Genomic DNA, 20,312 nt, shown 5'->3' with positions numbered 1-20,312 from the left:
CTGTCCCCCAGGCTAGGGAAAGCACTAGCAGCTGCCTGCGGGAGAGGGAAGGAGAATGTTCTGGAGGGAAGGCACCTGGACCAGACAATGAAGTGCTCAGGTTGGAGGACTAGTCCCACGTTGGTGTGTGATGCTCCAATCACTAAGCCTCAGTGTCCCATCTGAAATAAAAGATGTTAGGAACATCTTCCCTGCTTATGAGGAACTTTGAATGAAAAGCAAGACCATCTGTGAAAATGCTTTGGAGAGTATGAAATGATGACAGAACCTATCTGTGACTGGGAAGAGTGTTGTTGGAGAAGTAGAAGGTACAGACTCCCCTCCATGAGTTCCTGTTGCTTGCATTTACAAATCAAAAAACATTTCCTGGGATGCCTGGGTGGCTTAGTAGGTTGGGCATCCAACTCTTCATGTCAGCTCAGGTCTTGATTCCAAGGTCATGGGTTCAAGCCCTGTGTTGGGCTCCATGCTGGCTGTGGAGTCTACTAAAAAACAAAATAATTATTAAGTTTCTCCCTTTACCTAGGAGTGGACATATATGTTATGTTGTTTTGTCCTTACTTATCCCATGTTCTAGATGAGAACACTGAGGCTAATAGAAGTTAGTCTTACGGGACTTGCCCAAGGTTGCACAGCTACTAATCACTAGATCTCAAATCCGGTCCTTCTTTCTCAGTCAAACTGGTAGTGACCAGGTTGTCTTGGTTCACCTCAGACATTCCCATATTCAGGATTGAAAGTTCTGTGTCCCAGGAAACCTCTCAATCCTGGTTGCCTCAATCCTGGGCAACCCTAAGTCTAGGCTTATTCCATAACTCAACATCATTTGGCTTTGCCAATGTAGTGGGGCCTATAGACCTATGGGGGTTAGAAATTATTCTCCTGCTTTTTCCTAAGGGAGAGATGGTACAAGCCTCCCACCCTGGAAAGACCCTTCTATAGGCAGGACTAACTTGAAAAAACTCAATTGAAAAGCCCAGTGGTGGTTCCCTTTCAGCATCAGATTTGTCTCTTTCTGTGACTTTCATCACTGAGCATGTTGTGAGCTACTCTTAGGTAAATAGGTAGGGAGAAAAGGCAATTCTTTCTTTCCAGTGATGGCATTTGCCATCACTCTGCCCCTTATTGTCCCTTACACATGGATGCAGCAATGATTTGCAACATAGGAGGACAGGGCAGGAATCACCAACCCCACTTTTCCTAATGTGCCCCAGTTGGGGTACAGAGGTTCACTCCTTTATACATCCAGAAAATGTCAAAATTAGACCCAAATCCAAATCTTTTAAGGTTTTAAATTTAGAGCTCATGGACTCCTGATTGTTCATGGATGGACATCAGCGAGGAAGTTTGTATGTTCTGCACATTTTGAGGCATCGTTCCATATATTTCACAAACTTCTCAAAGGAACAAGGCAGACATCTTGGATCTGTAGACTGGGCATCATTAAACCATGATGCTTTTTTGTGCTTAAACCAGGATCCTGCTACAAGAAAAGCGTTAGGGATGATGAGTTAATCCAGCACTTAAATGTGTTTAAGTGTTACTGGGCTTCAAGTGCATTAGACAAAAATGATAAATTTTACTTTGATATAACTGCCTAAATTCAATTATTTTCTCTTCCTATTTGATAATTCTTTAGTATCTAGAAAATGTCACATTCAAAATTTTTCCTTCTGATACCACAATTTGTTTAATCGCTAACATGGGTGCATATACTGAAAGAAAAAGACCTATATAATTCCATACTTCAACAGCCAGGATTTGCTTGCTTCCACTTCTTCTTGGGGGCTGATTGTTGTGGATGCTGGGAGAGAAGCATGCAAACCCTTTGCACCTGACTGATTTTTCTATGGTAGGGTTTCACCTAGGGCACACAGAAGAAGTGTTTCTATGGTACAAAACCGGGGATACTTCCCTACTGGGCAACCAGCTTAGCGGGCAAACTCTTCATGATGAATTCACCAGAACTTACAGGTGGCTGTGAGGAAATGTCAAAAAACTCTGCAATTTTCTATGCTTTTGGAAGTTTCCATTATCTGTCATTTATTCCTTCATTCACTCAACAGACATTTATGGAGTATTTACTATGTGCTACATTTTGGAGGCAAAATAATGAAAAAGACAGAAAAGATCCCTGCCATTATAGAGTTTGTATCCTAGCAAGAACTTGACCTTACGTTCTCCAGCTAAAAGGTTGATTCAGGAAAGGAGCCATCTAGTTGCTAGCCGGAACACACTCTCTGTTGGAGGAGACAGAGCCTCAGTCATGCTCAAGTTTCAAGTCTGACGGGATGGAGATTTCAGAGTGGCTCCACTAACTCAAAGTGAAAATGAACAGAGCACAGAGTAAGTTCACAAGTACTGAGAGGAGACCAAGTGGAAAAGAATGGAGAGGATCAAGAGGATTCTGGGAGGAAACACAACACATTTTAAGTTTGAGCCATAAGCTGAAAATCCTAGCTCACATTTTTTTAAATGATTTATTTATTTCTTTGAGAGAGAGAGAGAGAGAACATGTCGAGGACATGGGTAGGGGAGGAGCAGAAGGCAAGAAACCCAAGCCGACTCCATGCTGCGCGAGAAGCCCAGTGCAGAGCTCAATCTCACACCCCTGAGACATGACCTGAGCTGAAATCAAGAGTCCTACGCTCAACAGACCGAGCCACCCAGGTGTCCCTCCTAGGTCATTTCTGAAAGATGCCAACAGCTGGCTTCCACTACGCATGCCAGATGGAATGAATCTGTACCTGGAATATGGTGGAGGTTTAATCTAACGTGTAAAGACCATCCCCTAGGAAAGAAAGTCTAAGCAAAACCTCTGGCTTTCTGGAGAGATAGGATTCTAAGAGTTGGGGTAATTCAGTGCTGGGGTGCTGCAAGTTGGGGTTTCCTCCAGGAGACGATGTGGACACAAGATGTAGTCTTCCCGCCTGTCTGCTCTCCCACCCCAAGTATTGCAGATCCGTGAGCCCTTACTCGCTGCCTGCTAACTATAACTATATAGTAAGTCAACGGTGTCCAGTGCAACCTTCTCCTCCCCCTAGGTCTCTTGAGATGAAGTGGTTCCCAGGAACTCCTGGGCTCCCAGTGCCCGTGGGAACAGCTCTTTTTAACTGACACGGTTCATTTTACCAATAAGGGAAAAACCACATCCGATTTCTACAGAATGAGTTTCTGCTGACATGCCTGGATTTGTTGGCTGGGAAGGGTGCTCTCAAGCCATATTCTCTATACCATTTGCTGCTCTGCTTTTTCTTTGCATGGAGGGAAGAGATATATTTTTTTTTCTTTTTAATTTTAGGAAGGTTTCTATATTTGTAGGAAGAAGCCAGAAGAAATGGCAATGGTCAAGTGAATGAAAAGGACACTGGATTGAAAGTTCAGGGATACGGGTCCAGCACTATTCAGCTGGGTGGCCTTGAACAAGACACTTCTCCCTTCTCACAGCCTCCGCTGCTTCCTCATCTGTAAATGAGAAGCCTGAACCAGATGCTTCTTCTGGTATGAAGTGGTTAAGAGTGAGGGTGCCTCGCCAGGATGCCTAGATTGCCCTGCCACCTGGTCCGTGGTGCCCCGGGGTGAAGCTTTTGACAGGTGTCAGCTTCTATAGCTAAAACAATAGACACAAACATAGCATCTACCTCCTGGACCAGGTAGGAGGATCAAAAGAGATAATGTATATAGGTGCTTAATACTGTGCCTGGGCTAATAAACATGCTTAACAGTTGTTAACTAGTCCTGTTAATCTAGCTCCTTCGGTCTGTGAATTCTGAGTTCGTGGCCATGAGAAACGTAAGCTAATGGAATGAAAAGCACATGGAACGTTTGGATTTGATACGCTTCTTCTGGTTCTTCTTGGAGCAAGTAGAGACACAAGGGCCCGAGAGCAGGATTTCACCTTCTCCCCATGGCTCATGCCTCCTTGGGTGGACTTTCATGACATGCTGCCTGGAAAGAAGTGCAACTGTGATACGTTTATGCTGGCAGGACACGGGAGGGAAGTGAGCATGTTGGCATGGGATGTTGTATACAAGAGCTAAATTTTCATCTTCCATTGTAGTAAGCCGATAGATCACTTCTAAAACGAAGAGTGTGAGATAGCAACAAATGTGTGTTCTTCAGAATGATGGAGCTAAGAACCTGAATGTTGTCAGCTGTTGCCTACAGGGCATAGGAATAGGGAGTAGGGAGGGCTGCAGTTTTCCTCATATATACGCCTTCTAAAATTGTGCACATGGTCATCCTTGATTAGAAATAAAAATTAAATTACAAAATACAAAGAAATGCAATGTAACTATCCTGGAGTCTGTGGTCGGTAGGGATTTACTGTTTGGCTAAATTTAAGCTTCAGGACTTTCACTTGCATGGGCTCTTTTAAAGTCTGTGGAGGGGTCTTAGCAATGTTCATATGTCTTGTAAAATTCACAAGACGAAGGTATGGTAGCTTAATCAGTTAAGATCAGTGTCCTTTTTCACTCTGACTTTTCCTCATGGTGGGTGATATTAGAGAAGCCACAATACCTGGGCAATCTGGCTAAGGAGTAGTTGGTTGACTTGGGGATGCATTTGGCCCTTATTGAGATATATTTCCATGGCTTATAATCACATCTGTATGTGGTTAAGATATCGTTAGTGGATTGTGTGTGAGCTATCTCACACTATCCTGGTGTGAGGATAGCACTGGGAACACTCCTTCCAGCCATGGTGCTGATTCTTGTTACTGGAAGTGTGCGAGCAGAAGAGAAGCAAAGTTTGAAATGTATGGAGACAGAAGGAAATGTGTTGAAAATTCTTCCAGGCATATAAAACTGTAAGCCAAAGATTTGGTTTTCATTAAAATCTAGTCAACATAGAAACATTTATTCAATAAAGCAATATATATAATTAGAAATGAATCAGATACTTTTTTCTCTTCTGTTGGGAACTTCGTGAAGCAGAAATTTCCGTGTCTGTAGGGTGCAAACCAGTCACATATGCCATGCATGTGTTCCAACTATCAACAACAAAAACCCAAATCTGGACAACCATACTAGAGGAAACACAGACAGTTCTTTTTATTCTCTTCATAGGAAATAATATTTAAAATTCATCATCAGTGACGAAACAAAGAGATGTTGTGTAGTTAATTGATAAAAGTATTCAGTGATCTTCCTGGATTTTGTGGTGTGTGGTATTTGTCAGCTTTTAAAATTTGTAATTTGTTATGATTTTTTAAACAATTCTAAATAAAGATTCATTATATATAATGAATCTTTATATATATATATAAAATGAATCTTTATTTAGAATGATTCAAAATATATAACATATATATTCAATATATATATTACTCTTCTATCACCCATATATTTATATATCTTTAAAATGTAATTTAATTTTTTTACAGTGTTCCAAGATTCATTGTTTATGCACCACACCCAGTGCTCCATGCAATACATGCCCTCGTTAATACCCACCACCAGGCTCACCCAACCACCCACCCCTCTCCCCCTCCAAAACCTTCAATTCACTTTAGTCTCTTATTTTTTACTTTTATTTTAAAATTTATTTTCTTAAAAAGTACCCTCCTTCCCTGAGTATATGAGCTACAGGCCTCATACAACCTGGGTCTGCCCCTGGCTGGGGTTGAATTCTATAGACTGTTGGGTATAAGGTTGCCAGATTCAACTAATGAAAACACAGAAGCCCAGTTAACTTTTAGATGCATGAGCACTTACATGTGCTTATCCGAAATTCACAGTTACCTGGAAATCTGGTATCCATCCAGTGGGAATACAAAAGAAAGAGGAGTCAAGTCAGCTAGGGTAGAGGTAGGGAGGAGGAAGGAGAGGGCAGAGGGAAAGGAAGAGGGGAGAGATTTCACACAGGAAGTCACACCAGAGCTGAGTCTTGAAAGCTGGAGAGCATTTGCATAGCAGAAACCGCAAGAAGAGGGCTTTCTAGGTGAGGAGGGGCAATGAAGTGTTTGGAGCTCATCAAGAGAGATGAAGTTGAAGATGTGGACACTCTGTGATGGTTCTGAAGTTCTGTGGGGACAGACTAGCCCTTTATCCTAGTAGCCCCTGGGAGCCATGCTGGGAGTTTTAGGCTGGGAAGAACCAGGACTGGGTTTGCACTTTAGAAAGTCTGGCTTCCCTAGGAGAAGATGGGTTGTTGGGAATGAGACCAGGTCAGTGATCCAGGAAAGGAATGCGGAGGCCATGCTTGGACTCTTTCCATTACCCATCCCTGGCTCCCCCTCCCCAGTCCCCATAGGGGTTATAGTTCACGCCATTTGACCTGTAGAATCCATTAGCATAAGGTGTCAAACAGGGTCTGAGGCTCTAGATCAGCAGATCTACCCTTGACTGGAGCCCTGTGGGTGAGAAAGAAGAAGGCACAGCCAGGTGTTTGTAGTAGAGGTACCCAATTTGTCCTCCCCTCTCCCACAAGGCAGGATCGGCCAGTTCAGATTTCCTTAGGTCATGGACTTCCTGGGTGAAGGCAAGTCAGAACATCTTCGCTTGGGAGAGTTACATCACCTCTCCTGCTAAACAGGCTTGCGGTTCCCCAGAGCTTTGTGTTCTGTTCCACTCCACATGATCCTAAGATAAGAAAGCAGCATGGGGTTAGGAAGGGCACTGAGCTAGAAATCAAGAGATGGAGGTTTGAGAACAGGGAACCACTTCTTCACTGTGTGGGCTGGTTCACGTCTTCCTCTGCTCATTGCTATAATGGGAATGCTGAGATGAGAGCTCTCTGCTATCCTTTCTGACCCTCGTTTTTAAATCCCAAACAAAGGAGAAAGTTTTTAAGTTCAAAGTCCCCAAGGACTGAGAAATTGATCCTTTATTTTTTTGCTTTATTTTCACAGCTATATACAAATTCCAAATATATCATTATAATCCAAATGTATTTATCAAGACCGTTCAACATTTATATTCTTTTTATGTTCCTATTTACTTCCCAGATAGAATATCCATTCATCAGTACCAACATTTCTTTCCTTTACAGACCCTTTCCCTATCATTCTTTCTAGTACCAACATTTCTTTCTTTTACAGACCCTTTCTCTATCATTCTCACAATGATATGCTCGTAATCATTCATATAAGCCCTACCCATATTGTTCAGATCACTCAGTAGAGTCCCACCACTCAACTGAATGGGGCTTCATTCCCATAAAAGACAGTGGGCATGGTGCCCTCTGGAGTTGTGCAATGCCTGGCTTACTTCTTGTCTGTTGTCCAGGACTTAGCACTTAGAGGAGTGGGCCAGCTGCACTCTTTTATGAGGAGGAAATTACCTTGGCACCACCATGAGCCGTTCATGAAGTTGGAGAGGATAGGGGGTGAGGACGGGGGATTGGCAGGCGTGAGAGAGCTGTGTCCAGCACACATCAAGCTCAGAGCATTCTCCTGGAAGTCTTCCTTCACATTCTTTCTGCTTCCGCATGTACCAGATGGGAAATTGAACTCTGGTATTCCAGCTGTGGAATACCAACTGGTTTTAGAAGATCCAACACTAAGGTTAGACATAGCCCCACATTTATGGATCAAATCCACGGTTTGACTGCAATCCTGGAAGGGATGCCGTTCCATCGTAATCTATATTCTCACTTTAAGTATTATATTGTTAGGCAGCAAGGCTTAGGATGGAGGGAAATCATCTCTCGTTGTCTCTCCCTGCTCCCAATTGAAGGCCTCAAAAGGGGACTGCCAAATTAATAACAAGGGTTACCATTTTTTAAATTTAAAAAAATTTTTAAGTAAGCTCCACAGCCAGCATGAAGCCAAGCATGCTTGAACTCACGACCCTGAGATCATGACCTCAGCTGAGATCGAGAGTCTGATGCTTAACCATCTGAGCCATCCAGCTGCCCCAAAGGTTACCATTTTTGAACCCCCTATTATGTGCCAGGTCATTTAAATCTGCACATGCTGCCCACACAGCACATATTCAGTAGGCACAATCAGCACCATTTTGCAAAGGAAGAATAAAGGCTCAGAGATGAACTGTCTCCCCTCCAGTCTGCCAGCCACGGGGAGCAGAGGTGGGCAGCTAGAGTCCCAACCACTGGGATGTTCCGTGTGTTGGAAAGAAGCTATAAACACATCACATATTTTTCCTTCTGCTGCAAGTTCCCTGATATGACATCCTTGCCCTGAAATGAAAGCTGGGTCGGAACATACAGTCTGAACACATGAGGGGTTGAATACAGGGTGAGAGCCAGAAGGGACAGTTTTGCAATCATGTAGCATGTGGGGCTGGGCCACCATCTGGGAGCTATGAGCCAGGAGGCTCAGGCCAGGCTGGGAACCCAGCAGCAACCTTCCTGTCCAGCCCCTCTGTGGAGAAGCAGGGCTGGCTGGGGTGGGGGGAGATCTCTGGAACCAAGAGAGCTCCTTTCTCCCTGCCAGAAGGAACAGAGAGACACCTATTAGCTCCTAACAAAGGTGTCTTCTCCTTCTTCAGGTGCCTGGCACACGGCATCGGAATAAAGAATATTTATGGGGTACTTATCATGGATCAAGCCCATTAGCTCATTCCGACCCTCATAGTTTATTTTGCTTATTTTATTGGGCTTCAGAAAAGTCATAAACAGCTTGTCTAAGGTCTCACAGAGAAGAGAGAAAGGCAGGGTATAAATCTAGAGGTATACTGTGGTCATTATAATCATGTATTGTATTTTTAGGACATGTATTAAATCATTAAGTCCAAGATGCTGGACAAGGTTCGTAGCCCTCATAGCTTCTTGCCCTCACACTTACCCCATAAAAAGTCCTCAGACTTCCCTGTTCCTCTTTCTTCTCTGCCGGTGTCCTGCCCACCCCTCCCCCATCTCGCTGCATAGAAGGTCCACCCCAGCCTGTTGTCCAAAGGGCCAGTGGGTCTCTTGTAATTGTAGCCCATCTTCACTGAGAGTGCTTCGTTTGGTAAAAACAAGCTCTGCTTATTTGGGGATGTCATGCTCGGGGAGGAAACTTTTTACAACCTATGCTTCCCTCGACATCACCCCAAACCCTGCTCCTCGGAGAAGTCACGATGTAGAGTTTGTATACGAAGAGTAATTAGGATGGAGGGTCTTCTGTTCCAAGAGCAAGAACTCTAGGCTCAGTTCCCGAGTCTGCCACTGGCTGCTAAGCTCTTCCACTTCCTCATTTTCCCACTTTCTACTTCTCATTTTCTCTCCCTGCACTAATCGAGATGAAAGGGTCCTCCAAGCGACACGAGGAAGAGGAAAGAGATGGTGGCCTAGTAGGTACATTTCTGAGAGGGGGAAAAAGAGGTTTCCCATAAGGTTAAACAAAATAATGCACGTAGAGCATTTCGTTAGCACCTGGCACCAAAAGGTGTTCAACAGCTGTATGAAGCTTCGGGCAGAGGAAGGGTGCTGGGACCAAGGACACCTGCACGGTTTCCTGGGGCTGGCTGCTGTCAGGGTGGGGCTAGCAGGAGAGTATTTTGCTGAGTTTGCCTGCAGGGTACAGTTGGTGGCTTGCCATAGCTCTCAGGAAAGTGACCTAACTTGGATTTTTCTGTATGGACCCAGAATTGCAAGAAATTCTCATTTGCATGGAGATGGGGAGTTTATTCTTCCTAGAAGCTGCATGTCAAAACCCAGAAGAAAGAGGCATTTCTTAATAATGATTAATCAGCTGTATCTCAAAGAAGCAAGAAAACAATCAGGGAAATGAGATACTAAGGAAACAAGGAGAAAAATAATCTCCCAAAGGTGGACCCACCCAGTAAACCTTGACAGCATTTCCTCCTATCCACCTGCATAAAAGTGACCAGCCCTTTTTGAGGGACGAAGGGCAGACAGAGAAGACACAGGGGCGGCTGGAAGCACCTGGTGAGAGGTGAGGCGCTCCCTGGGCCGCACACCGTCCTAGCCCCCGGCCCTCACTGCTGCAGAGATGTGACCTGTGGACATCGTGTATGGTCTGGGGAGTTTGTAGGACGGGGAAGGGTATGCCATGGAGAGGACGAGCCTCCTCGTACCTTGTTCTCGATGAGCAAGGATGGAGAACGGGGAAGAAGGAGGGCGGGAGGAAGGGAAGAGGAAGGAACCTACGATTGACTACAAGCTTTTTGTTCTAGGAGCTGTGCTGGGCATTTGATATCTTTTCTTTTTTAAAATAAGGCTTTGCTATATTAAATAGAAGGAGCACGGTTGGTTCAGTGGGACTGGATCCGAAAGGCGCTCCTGTCTGTCTAGTGGGAGGGAAGCTGCTGGGATATCCAGCTGAGGCCCCGGATATCCAGCTGCTACTGTCCATGGACACTGTGGCGGCAAGGACAGCCGGCTTGAGTGCCAGCCTGTCTGTCTCCCGACGCTGGCTCTGCGGCTTACTGGCTGCCTACCGTGGGCAGGTGTCGTCGCTTCTCTGTGTCAGTTTCCTCTTGGGTAAAATGGGGACAGAAACCACTCACCTCACAAGGTGGCTGTGAGCATTCAATAAGAAAATTGTGGGAAATGCTCGGCACAATGCCCCCCACACGTGGCATGATTGATAAACATTAGCTATTATTGTTTCTGAATCGGCTGAGATGTCTGGGCTCACCTACCCGAGCTAAGGGAGGCATCTTTGTCCTCTGCATGAGGTCCTAGGCTCCTGGCATGGGAGTGATCAGAGGATGTCCCACTGCTTCTTAGGGTCGTCTTGTCAGAGGAAAAACTGTGCTATCTTCCCAGTCACTTTACTTTCTAGAAGTGTCCTAGTTGCTTCGAGGTGGGGATAGAGCTGTGGGAGACTTTACAGTCTTCCCTGCCAATGGGAGTCTGTTTTCCCGCTTTGCCAGAAAGAGAGAGGTTGGAAGAAAGAGGAATGAAGCCCTTTGACACGATGCCTGCGCCACGGTGAGGTCTCGCTCTACAGCTGTGCCCTCATGGGGATGATGCCGAGTTACTAAGCCACGAGGCAAAATAGTTTTCGAAACAGGATTTGCTCTTTCTTGGCTTTCTGGAGAAGAGCCGGGAATTCCGGGGAAGACTGGGGAATGGTGGTGGGGAGTGGGGTCTGCCGAGGCTCACAGTCTCACACATGTCTTTGCAGCTCTGGCATGGGAAGCGATGGTGAGGAGTGGGTGGAGGGCTCCTCAGTTCCTGCAGCTGGCTTCCTAGCTTGTTGTGCACAGCCACCGGTCTCTCCCCTTCTCTCTCTCTCTCTCTCTCTTACACACACACACACACACACACACGCACACACACACAAAGCTGGAAGCCAGAACTCTGGGCGGGCACCATGGAGGATGCTGGGCAGAGGGCTGATCTCATCACACACGCTGTCCTAAGCCTTCTCTTGAAGGCTAAGCCCTGGGCTAGTGCTGGGGCAAGTCAGGGGAAGAGACTTTTCTCCGTGCGTCTGCATGAAACCATAGAGTGGTAACATGGGAGGGATAGAGAGGACGGAGGCAGGGAGGGTGATGGGATTAGAAGAGTCTGGCCCCACCTAGGACAAGTGAGCTGCACACAGGTCTCTCACAGCCCCTGGGCTCAGTGAGTGACAGAGTGGGAGCTGACAACTTGCCTGCCTCTCTAGCTTCACTGCGGCTAATTCGTTGATTGGAGGTGTCTTGTGCCTCCCTTTCCCATCTTCTCCGGAAGGTGACATCTTCATAGTTGGCTTCAGACAGATGATTTTAAGCAGATACACATTGGGGGTTTATAACAAAAGGGTGTCTCCTATTTCAGGAGCAAACATTTAAAAAATGTGCTTTTAGGGTTTTTCAGATCTGTTGCCTAATTCCCAGGGCGTATTACCAACCCTGTTTTTCCTATTTAAGTTATTAAAAACAATGCTTTTCATCCCTGTTGACAAAAACGAGCCTGTTGAGTCATAATGGAGTGATATCCACACAAATAGACTCCCTGGGACTTGAGAGAGCCCTGTATTGTGCTTTCTGGGGTGAAGGTGGGGGCACCGGGGGAGGGAGAGGGCTCATTCAATTGATTCAAGAAAAACAGAGGAGGAGACACATGACCATGAACTCCACAAGGCTGAGGTACTGAGTCTCATTTTCTTGGCTGCTGTCTGGCATGCCTTGTGAGGTACAGAGGAGAGCTTGGCCAGGGGTCCCCATTGCTTTCCCCTCTCAACTGGGCAGCTGACCTCCCCCCTTCCTGCAGGACATGAAGGCACAGCGTGTTTCCCTCTGGCTCGTGGCTGCTATGTTCTTCCTGTGCTCAGTGCACACCCGAGGTCTGAGAAGGTGTCTGATCTCCATGGACATACACCATATAGAAGAGACTTTCCAGGAAATCAAAAAAACCATCGTGAGTATGGGTTCAGGGTGAAGGTGTGGGCAAGGGAGCGTGTCTTACCTTCCATCTTCACTTGAAGAGCAAGTTCCTTTTCATTATCCTTTGATTCTCAGGGGGACACGGAGTACTCATGGCTTGTGTCTGTCCTTATGTTTCCCTCCATAGCAAGCTAAGGACACCTTCCAAAATGTCACCATCCTGTCCACACCAGAGACCCTGCGTAGCATCAAGGTATTGGCTTGGATCTGCTCTTTCTGTATTGTTATTTTTATGGTGAAATGTCCCTGGGCTGAGAGAGAAATCCCCGCTCTGTCTTCTTCTCCTTCTCCAATCTCTACTTTCTAAATATGCCCGGTTTCTTATTTGCCAGCGGATGTGTTCATGCACACTTGTGTCTCAGGGACTTGGAAACCCCTAGGATGGACCCGGGAAGTGCCACTTATCTACAGAGGGATTTTGGGGTGCCACACGCTCAAATGGGACAGGTTGTCTGTGGCTCAGGATGATTCTGGAAGTTTTCACGGGGGAGCCAAGAAAATGAACAGTGACTTAAAAACTGAGTTGACTCTGGGTCAGTGGATAAAGGAGGAAGGAGTCTGGAGATCAGGGAGAATGTGTGTGAGATCAGTGAATGTGTATTAGGGGACAGTGAGGCAACCAGACCAGGCTTGTGGCATGAGGGTCGGGCAGGTGAGTGAGGTGAGGGTAAGAGGAGGAAGTAGAAAAATACACTGAAGTCATTTTACTAAGAGCTTCAAAGCCAGGCTGAGCCTTGACCTTGTAATATAGCAATAAGGGGTCCTGCAGGTTCTCGAGCCAAAGACGGTATGACCCACAGCATCTTTCAGAAAGACTGTCTGGTGATGTTCGTTACAATAGAAAATGTGAGGCCAAAAGGCAGTAAAGAGATATTCCAACTCTCCAAATGAGAGGTGCTGGGTGTGTTACGAAGCAGTTAGGCTTACAAGGCGAGAATTCACTTTATAGAATGCAGTCACTGAGAAGCACCCTTAAAAATGAGCTCCTCCAGTCCTTGTAAGCATTGTAGAAAGATTCAGGTTGTTTTTCTTGTTTGTTTGTTTGTTTGTTTTTCCAGATATTTATCTGCCAGACTGTGAAAGATAGTTGCAATGAGTTACTCTTTCTTTTTCTTTTGGCTTCTCTGAGCGAGATAATTCTTCTAGGCAGTATCGGGCCTGATCTATTCGTAGGAAATAGATGTAGCCACTTACTAAATACTACTCCAGCCCGCTGTATGAGAGACTCACAGGATAGAGCAGTGGAAAGGGACCCAGGGGGCTACCTATTCCAAAGCCATCATTTTCAAATGAGCAAATCGCTAGCTTGGGAGAGAAAATGACCAGTCAATGGTTGAGCCAGTGGCTGATCCCAAGCTCCCTCTGTCTCCAGATTCTTTCTCCTCTCTAGATTCAGAAATAGCTGATGGGGCAGGAGAGTCAATGAGGAGGCAGGTTTTTATCCATTTCTCCCTCCCCTCCCCTGCTCCCTGATAAAACAAAGGTGTTTCGCTTTTTTGCTCCTTTGGTTAAGGGAACCAGCAGGAGAGAACAAGGAGAAGGGTTTTGCCATTGAGGAAAATCTGCCTGTGGGGTCAAGGAGGCTTTGCTGCTTTAATGTTAATGAAGATGGACGCCCTGTCCCACTCATGCTTCATACTTCATACCCCTCCTTCTCAGCCTGCGCTATAAACCTCCTGCCAGGCAACTCATTGGCTCTCAGCGCAGGGTGTAAATTGCTAGAAGGAAATTCAGCCCTGCCAACTGCTGAGCTGTATCCTGGGAATTCAAGCACGCCCCCCTCCCCGGCCACCCCTTAGAGACACAGACACCCTGCCAGCTGCAGACGCAGCCAGAAGTACACGTTCCTACAGCTGTCAGTTTCCATTCTTGCAAATCTTCGCTCCATTCAAAGGATCCCTGTGGTTTAAACAGGACAGATCGGGGTGGTGGGGGGAGCAGAGCAGAGAGGGCAGGATAAATGCGATGTCATTACGGTGGAAGGAATTGTGCCCAGCACACACCGGGTGTGCAAGAGCTCCTGATACGTATACACGGGAATTTGTGCAATGTTGATGGGTGGGAGCGGGTACGGAGGGGCGGACCACAGCACAACAGAAGGAAGTACTTTTCCAGAAAGCTGCTCAGATGTGGATCCTTTCAAAAGGGAGACACCAAATTCCTGCAAGGGTTTAAGCTGAAGTGAGTGATGACGTGTGGGGATGCTGTAGAGAGGGTTCTAGTCTGTGACTGGGCTCATTGCTTGCTGTTATATTTCCTGGCCATTTAAAAAAAAAAAAAAAAAAAAAAAAAAAAGAAAGAAAGAAAGGAAGGAAGGAAGGAAGGAAGGAAGAAAGAAAGGGCAATCTCTCCTTGGTGCTTTCATCATAAGTAGCTTTGATGTGGTGAGAGGACATGGATACTCTGAGACCAACATGAATTTAAAAAACTGACCTTTAGCTATTTTGTTTCTTGACGTCCTTACTCAGATAGGCTGCTTTGGTCTCTGAGATGGTAAGAGAAGATAGTCGCTGGGGCTTTCTCTAACCTGTGTCTGTAGCCCTTAGACGTATGCTGCATGACCAAGAACCTCCTGGCATTTTACGTGGACAAGGTATTCAAGGACCATCAGGAGCTGAACCCTCAGATCTTGAGAAAAATCAGCAGCATTGCCAACTCTTTCCTCTATATGAAGAAGGCTCTGCAACGATGTGTGAGTGACCACCTCAGGACTCTCTGTTCCCCCACGGCCCCAGGGAGGGTCCAGGACATGCTGATCCCACTTGGCTTGTTGTAGTAGCTCCTAGACTCAAGGGAAATCCCCTGCCCTATCATCCAGGGGAGAACCATCTAGAACCTCCTCCTCAGGGCTTCCTTCCGGCTGATTCCTCAGCAGATCCCATTTCCTCATGGATAATCCTCCTGGGGTGACCTTCTGTCAAAGTATTCCTTCAGTGACCTCAGTGCTGGCCTGTGACAGAGGCACGCCCAGGCATCCAGGCTTATCATACGACTCTCTCTAGTTTCTTTGTCCGTGGCCCTTTGGGGTTTCCATACCCATGGACCTCTGGGTTGCTCCATCCTATAATCTGTCCCTGAGGGTTGTCTATAAATTCATTGTGCTCTATTAGAAACAAACACCAGAAATGAAACCAAACCCAAACAAACCCACAAGAACTTAGACCAGAAGAAACCCCGGGTTCCAACCCCGACCCTGCCACAGTGTGACTTTGTGGCGAATTCTCTCCCCTTTCTGTGCCTTGGATTCTAAAGAAGTCATGACCCCTGCCGTACTTACCTTAAGATTCATTTAATCAGTTATTTAATTCACTAATCCAGTAAATACTTAGTGCCTAATGGGGTGCCGCATTCACCAGGTGGTGACGAGGCAGATTTGTCCCCCACTTTCCTGGCCCTTCCAGTCGGGCGAGCTGCAAACCCAGAAAAGCCCTGGTCAAACACAGGGTGACTCTGTCAACAGACTCTTGTCCCGCTCACTGCTCCAACCCAAGCTGACCCTCCTGAGCCACCTGGGGCAGAAAAGGCGGGCGGGGTGGGAAGGTCCTCTGATGGCTCCTTCCTCCACTGGATCTCAGCAGGAGCAGAGGCAGTGTCACTGCAGGGATGAAGCCACCAATGCCACCAGAATCATCTACGACAACTATGATCAGGTAAGCGTAGGCAGGGGGAGATGCGGAAGACGAAGACGGGCTGTGGGACCCTGATGGAGAGTGTGCCAACCCTCTGCCTCCTCTCCACGCAGAGTTGCTCGTTCCCTTGTCAAGTGTTCATTGCTGGTCTTCCCAATTCTGTGTGTCCGCAAGGAATGTGTTGGTCTTAGCCCCTTGACTAACTTCCTGGGCTCCCCTTCTCAACCCCCACTATTCCTTCTGCCTTTACATATCAGAACTAATGTATCAGAACTAAATATTGAGGGAAAGCACGCACACCATTTCAGATGGGGGTGACACAGAGGGAGCCAAGATCCTCAATGAACACATTACCTGCTAGGTGTCACTGTGGTCGGTAACCGCCACCAGCATTCTGTGGGCCGATGGAGAATAGTGCTTCTCCCGCATATGCAAGAGAGAACGCACACCTCATCTAGAGGTAGAGCAGAACTGGTGCTTCGCACATGCGTCCTTTGGAGACTTGGCTAAAATAAAATGCAGGTTCTGACGTAGTAGGTATGGAACGAGGCCTGAGAGTCTGCATTTCAACCACACTCCCAACCGATGTCAGTGCTTTAAGAAGGCAGGAGGTGGGAGTCTGGTCACGGCTGTGCTGTGTTTGGAGAGGCTGCCCAGCATCAGTTATAACTGGCTAAGACTCGTACTGTTCTTGCCATGGACCAGCTGTTGTCCCAAGCGCGCTGCAGATATCAGCACACGTGTACCCCACAACGATGCTATGAGCCAGTATCTGCATTTGACAAACTAAGAGACGAGGGAAAACAATTTGGGTTTCCTGTTAGAAAAATAACCTAGGGTACATAGACTCCGCCAATATAATGGATGGGTAAAAGGAAAACCTCCTGATGACTGGAACATGGGGAAAGATTTGAAAACAATCACACCGTCTAGAAAGGCAGGTTCTTGTGATGATTTGCCTGGTTTCAGCTGGAGGTCCAGTCTGCCGCCATTAAGTCACTGGGAGAGCTTGACGTCTTTCTAGCCTGGATTGACAAGAATCATCAAGGACCTTCTGCGGCCTGAAGACCAGGAAGCTAACACCCGGGATGAGGGGGTGTGGGAGGGGTGTGGGTTGGGACAGCCCCTGTAAGGCTGCCGGAGGGGAGGGAGATGGGGAAGACCCCGTTTTTATGCAGATGAGGGAATTCCGCAGAAACCTCTTTCCACTTTGGAATTCTTTCCTGTGAGGCTGGGGTATTGCAGGGGAAAATCTAGGTTTGGACAGATATCTCCCAGTGGGGCTGCAAGCCGCCCTGGCTGGGCCCAGGCTGCCTGAAAGCAGCCAAATAGTGTGCTGTCGTATTTATAATAAACCGGTCTGTGGGAAGGCCCCACGGGCCATCGCGGCGGGAACGGGTGGGCTTCCCCCTAATTTATTGTGCGCTTGTTTATCCCGTGTCTGTGATGCGAGCCGAGCGATGTCCTGTAGTGCATATTGTACGGACTGATTTTCCTGAATAAACTCAACTCTCTGCCAGTCAGTGGAACTGTCTTCTCATTCAGCAAGGGCCAGCCAAGGACTCCTAAGTGGTGGTGATTAGAAGTGAAAGGTGCCTTAAAGAACGCACATAGGGGGGCGCCTGGGTGGCTCAGTGGGTTAAAGCCTCTGCCTTAGGCTCAGGTCATGATCCCAGGGTTCTGGGGTCGAGCCCTGCATCGGGCTCTCTCTGCTCAGCGGGGAGCCTGCTTCCCCCCTCTCTTTCTGCCTGCCTCTCTGCCTACTTGTGATCTCTGTCTGTCAAGTAAATAAATAAATAAATAAATGAAATCTTTAAAGAAAAAAAAATGCACATAGGTAGGGAAACCGAGGCTCGAGAGGGGTAAGAATCACTGAGTCCCAAGGCGAGTCAGGGCAGAGCAGGGCTCGGCATTGGGTCTCCAAAGCCTCCACCCAGCACCCTGCCCTCCACCTAATGATCTAGAAGGTGGACGCGGGGCCCCTGACCGCCGGCCTTTTTTTTTTTTTTTTTTAAAGATTTTATTTATTTATTTGACAGATAGAGACCACAAGCAGGCAGAGAGGCAGGCAGAGAGAGAGGAGGAAGCAGGCTCCCTGCCGAGCAGAGAGCCCGATGTGGGGCTCGATCCCAAGACCCTGGGATCATGACCTGAGCCTAAGGCAGAGGCTTTAACCCACTGAGCCACCCAGGTGCCCCCGGCCTCTTGATATCACTCCGCCTCTCTCTCTGTCTCTGTGCCTTTCTGTCTTTGAATGTCATTTCTTTCTTACTGCTCCCAACCTAGATACATCTCCGACCCTACATTCGTCCTCCATGGGCTAGAGGTTGTGCTAGAGAGAAGGTGTTTCTGACACAGGGGTGGTTGTCCTGCTGACAACGCGGGGCAGGGGCAGCCCAAGGCATGGGCTATGCTGGGTAGAGCAGTAGCCCGGGCTACAGCGGAGAGAGGCCCAAATGGGCACCATCTTCTAGAAGGACAATCCTCATGCGGTTAGCAGCCGTAACAGCTGACCCTAAGCACCTGCCATGTGCCGGGGGCTGTGCCGAGCCCTTTCTCGTCACCTCCCCGGGTCATCATCTGTGCTGTGAGTGGCTGCCCGAAGCGTCCTCTCTTCACTGCTACCCAAGGAAGAGATCCCACAGGGCTCGCTTCCATGGACAGAACAGGATCTCTGAAGTCAGACACGCTGGCTCCAAGCCCTTGTGACTTGGCATAAACTACTTGATGTCTCTGTCTCAGCGCCCTCTTCTGTAAAGGCGGGGGCAATGCCACCAATGTCAAATTGTTGCTGTGAGCATCAGGTGTGGTGAAGCACCCCAGCCCCCCTCACTGCCTACACCCTGCCCTTCCCGCCCCCCCCCCCCCCCCCCCCCCCCCCCCCGGCGAACCCAGCAAGGTTCTAGCTGCACCTTGGGGTTGGGGGTGGTGGGGAAGAAAGTGCCAACCAGGAGCCAGGGGCTGGTGTCGAGGCTTCTCTAGACGTGAACTGCCTGGGGCAAGAAACTGTCTTTCTTTGGTCCTTAGTCCTCTGGAATGTGGAAAATGACTGCTTTTCATTTAAAAGCCAGAGTCATCAACACAGCCTAGAGAGCCCTGTGATCTGTCCCCGAGGCCTCCCCAGCTCTGTTTCTCTAACACCTGACTGCCGGTGTGTGGGGCTCCCTCCGACCCTGCCATCCTGGCCTGTGATCTGTGTTCGCCAAACACCCCGGGCAAGCTCTCATCTGAGGGCCTTCGCACTTTATGGGCACATGTATGGATCATCAAAGGTCGGGTTAAAAAAAAAAAAAAAGATCCCGCGTCACGTTCTGATGGGATGAATAAGTTATGAAGAGGAAGCGGAACTGTTCGTTGAGGATTCCACCTTTGCAAGGTGACCTTGGGTAGACATCCAACCTGAGGCGCCTGGAGGAGGGCAGGACCAGCTTCATCAGAACATTTCTGATCTTTTATGGCTGCCTTGAGGTCCACTTGAACCCAGACATCTTCCCCTTTAGGCCTTTATTCAAAGGTATCTTATGGATGAACAAACCCTCATTTCCACCTTTAGCACATCTGAGACCCCTTTCCTGCTTGCCCAGCATCCTACTTTGTTACCTGTTTCCCTACTCAGGTGTAAGCTCCATGAGGGCGAGGATAGTTTGGTTTTTTCACTGCCTGGAACTTACTAGGTGTTAAATTCACATTTCTTGAGTAAATGACCTGGATGAGCTTAAATGATGATAATAGCAAACATTGATATAGGGCTTTCTATGTGGCAGGCTATGGTCTAAAAAATACACATAATGTACTATAATAAATATATTTATTTTATTTAATTCTCCCAACCATCCTCTAGCAGTTCTGAGAATGAAATAAAATGGGGGAAAAAAAAGGCCACTGCCTTGAATCCTAGCAACACAGGTAATTAAACTCCAAGGAGGAAACTGGGGCACAGAGAGGTTAAGTAAGAGACCCGAAGTCACACAGCTCCCAAGCAGCAGAGCCAGGGAACCTGGTTTCAGGATGAGCTACAACGTTAGCAATGATGGCCACGTGCTGAGTGCTCACTCTGTGCCAGGCGCTGAGGTGAAAACTTGAGGTACCATTCCTCCTTCATTCCTCATGATGCTCTGTAAGGTAAAGATGATTGACCAACCCAATTCTACAGACGCAGAGAGCTAAAGCTTGGGGAGTTTCATTCACACCTACGGTCATGCAGGTGGTTGTGGAACTGGGATTCAAATTTGGGATCCTACTCCAAAACCAGAGCCCTCGGTCACGATGGAATGTCATCTTGGGCAAGCATGGAGAGAAAACCCTTTCCCGGCATCGTGGGCTGCACCTGCCAGGTTGCAGAAGCAGTAGAAGAGGAAGAGGAGAGACGGGGCAGGAGAGGGAGGAAGGACTAGGGAAG

The 20,312-nt window shown here is 47.5% G+C and overlaps 1 protein-coding gene across 1 annotated transcript; it reads left to right on the top strand.

Moving 5' to 3' along the window:
* The first annotated feature begins 11,911 nt into the window (after positions 1–11,911).
* On the top strand, positions 11,912–17,012 carry IL19 (interleukin 19). Its single transcript, XM_032318546.1, has 6 exons — positions 11,912–11,987; positions 12,112–12,258; positions 12,412–12,477; positions 14,824–14,976; positions 15,860–15,934; positions 16,883–17,012. Exons 2-6 carry the CDS (start codon positions 12,115–12,117, stop codon positions 16,976–16,978), a joined length of 534 nt encoding a protein of 177 aa, XP_032174437.1. The 5' UTR covers positions 11,912–11,987; positions 12,112–12,114; the 3' UTR covers positions 16,979–17,012.
* Positions 17,013–20,312: the final 3,300 nt, after the last annotated feature.

The sequence above is a fragment of the Mustela erminea genome, chromosome 17, assembly GCF_009829155.1.
Source record: "Mustela erminea isolate mMusErm1 chromosome 17, mMusErm1.Pri, whole genome shotgun sequence".
NCBI classification, from domain to species: domain Eukaryota; kingdom Metazoa; phylum Chordata; class Mammalia; order Carnivora; family Mustelidae; genus Mustela; species Mustela erminea.
Note: the sequence above shows the minus strand (reverse complement) of the source record. Positions and strands in the feature narration are given on the sequence as shown.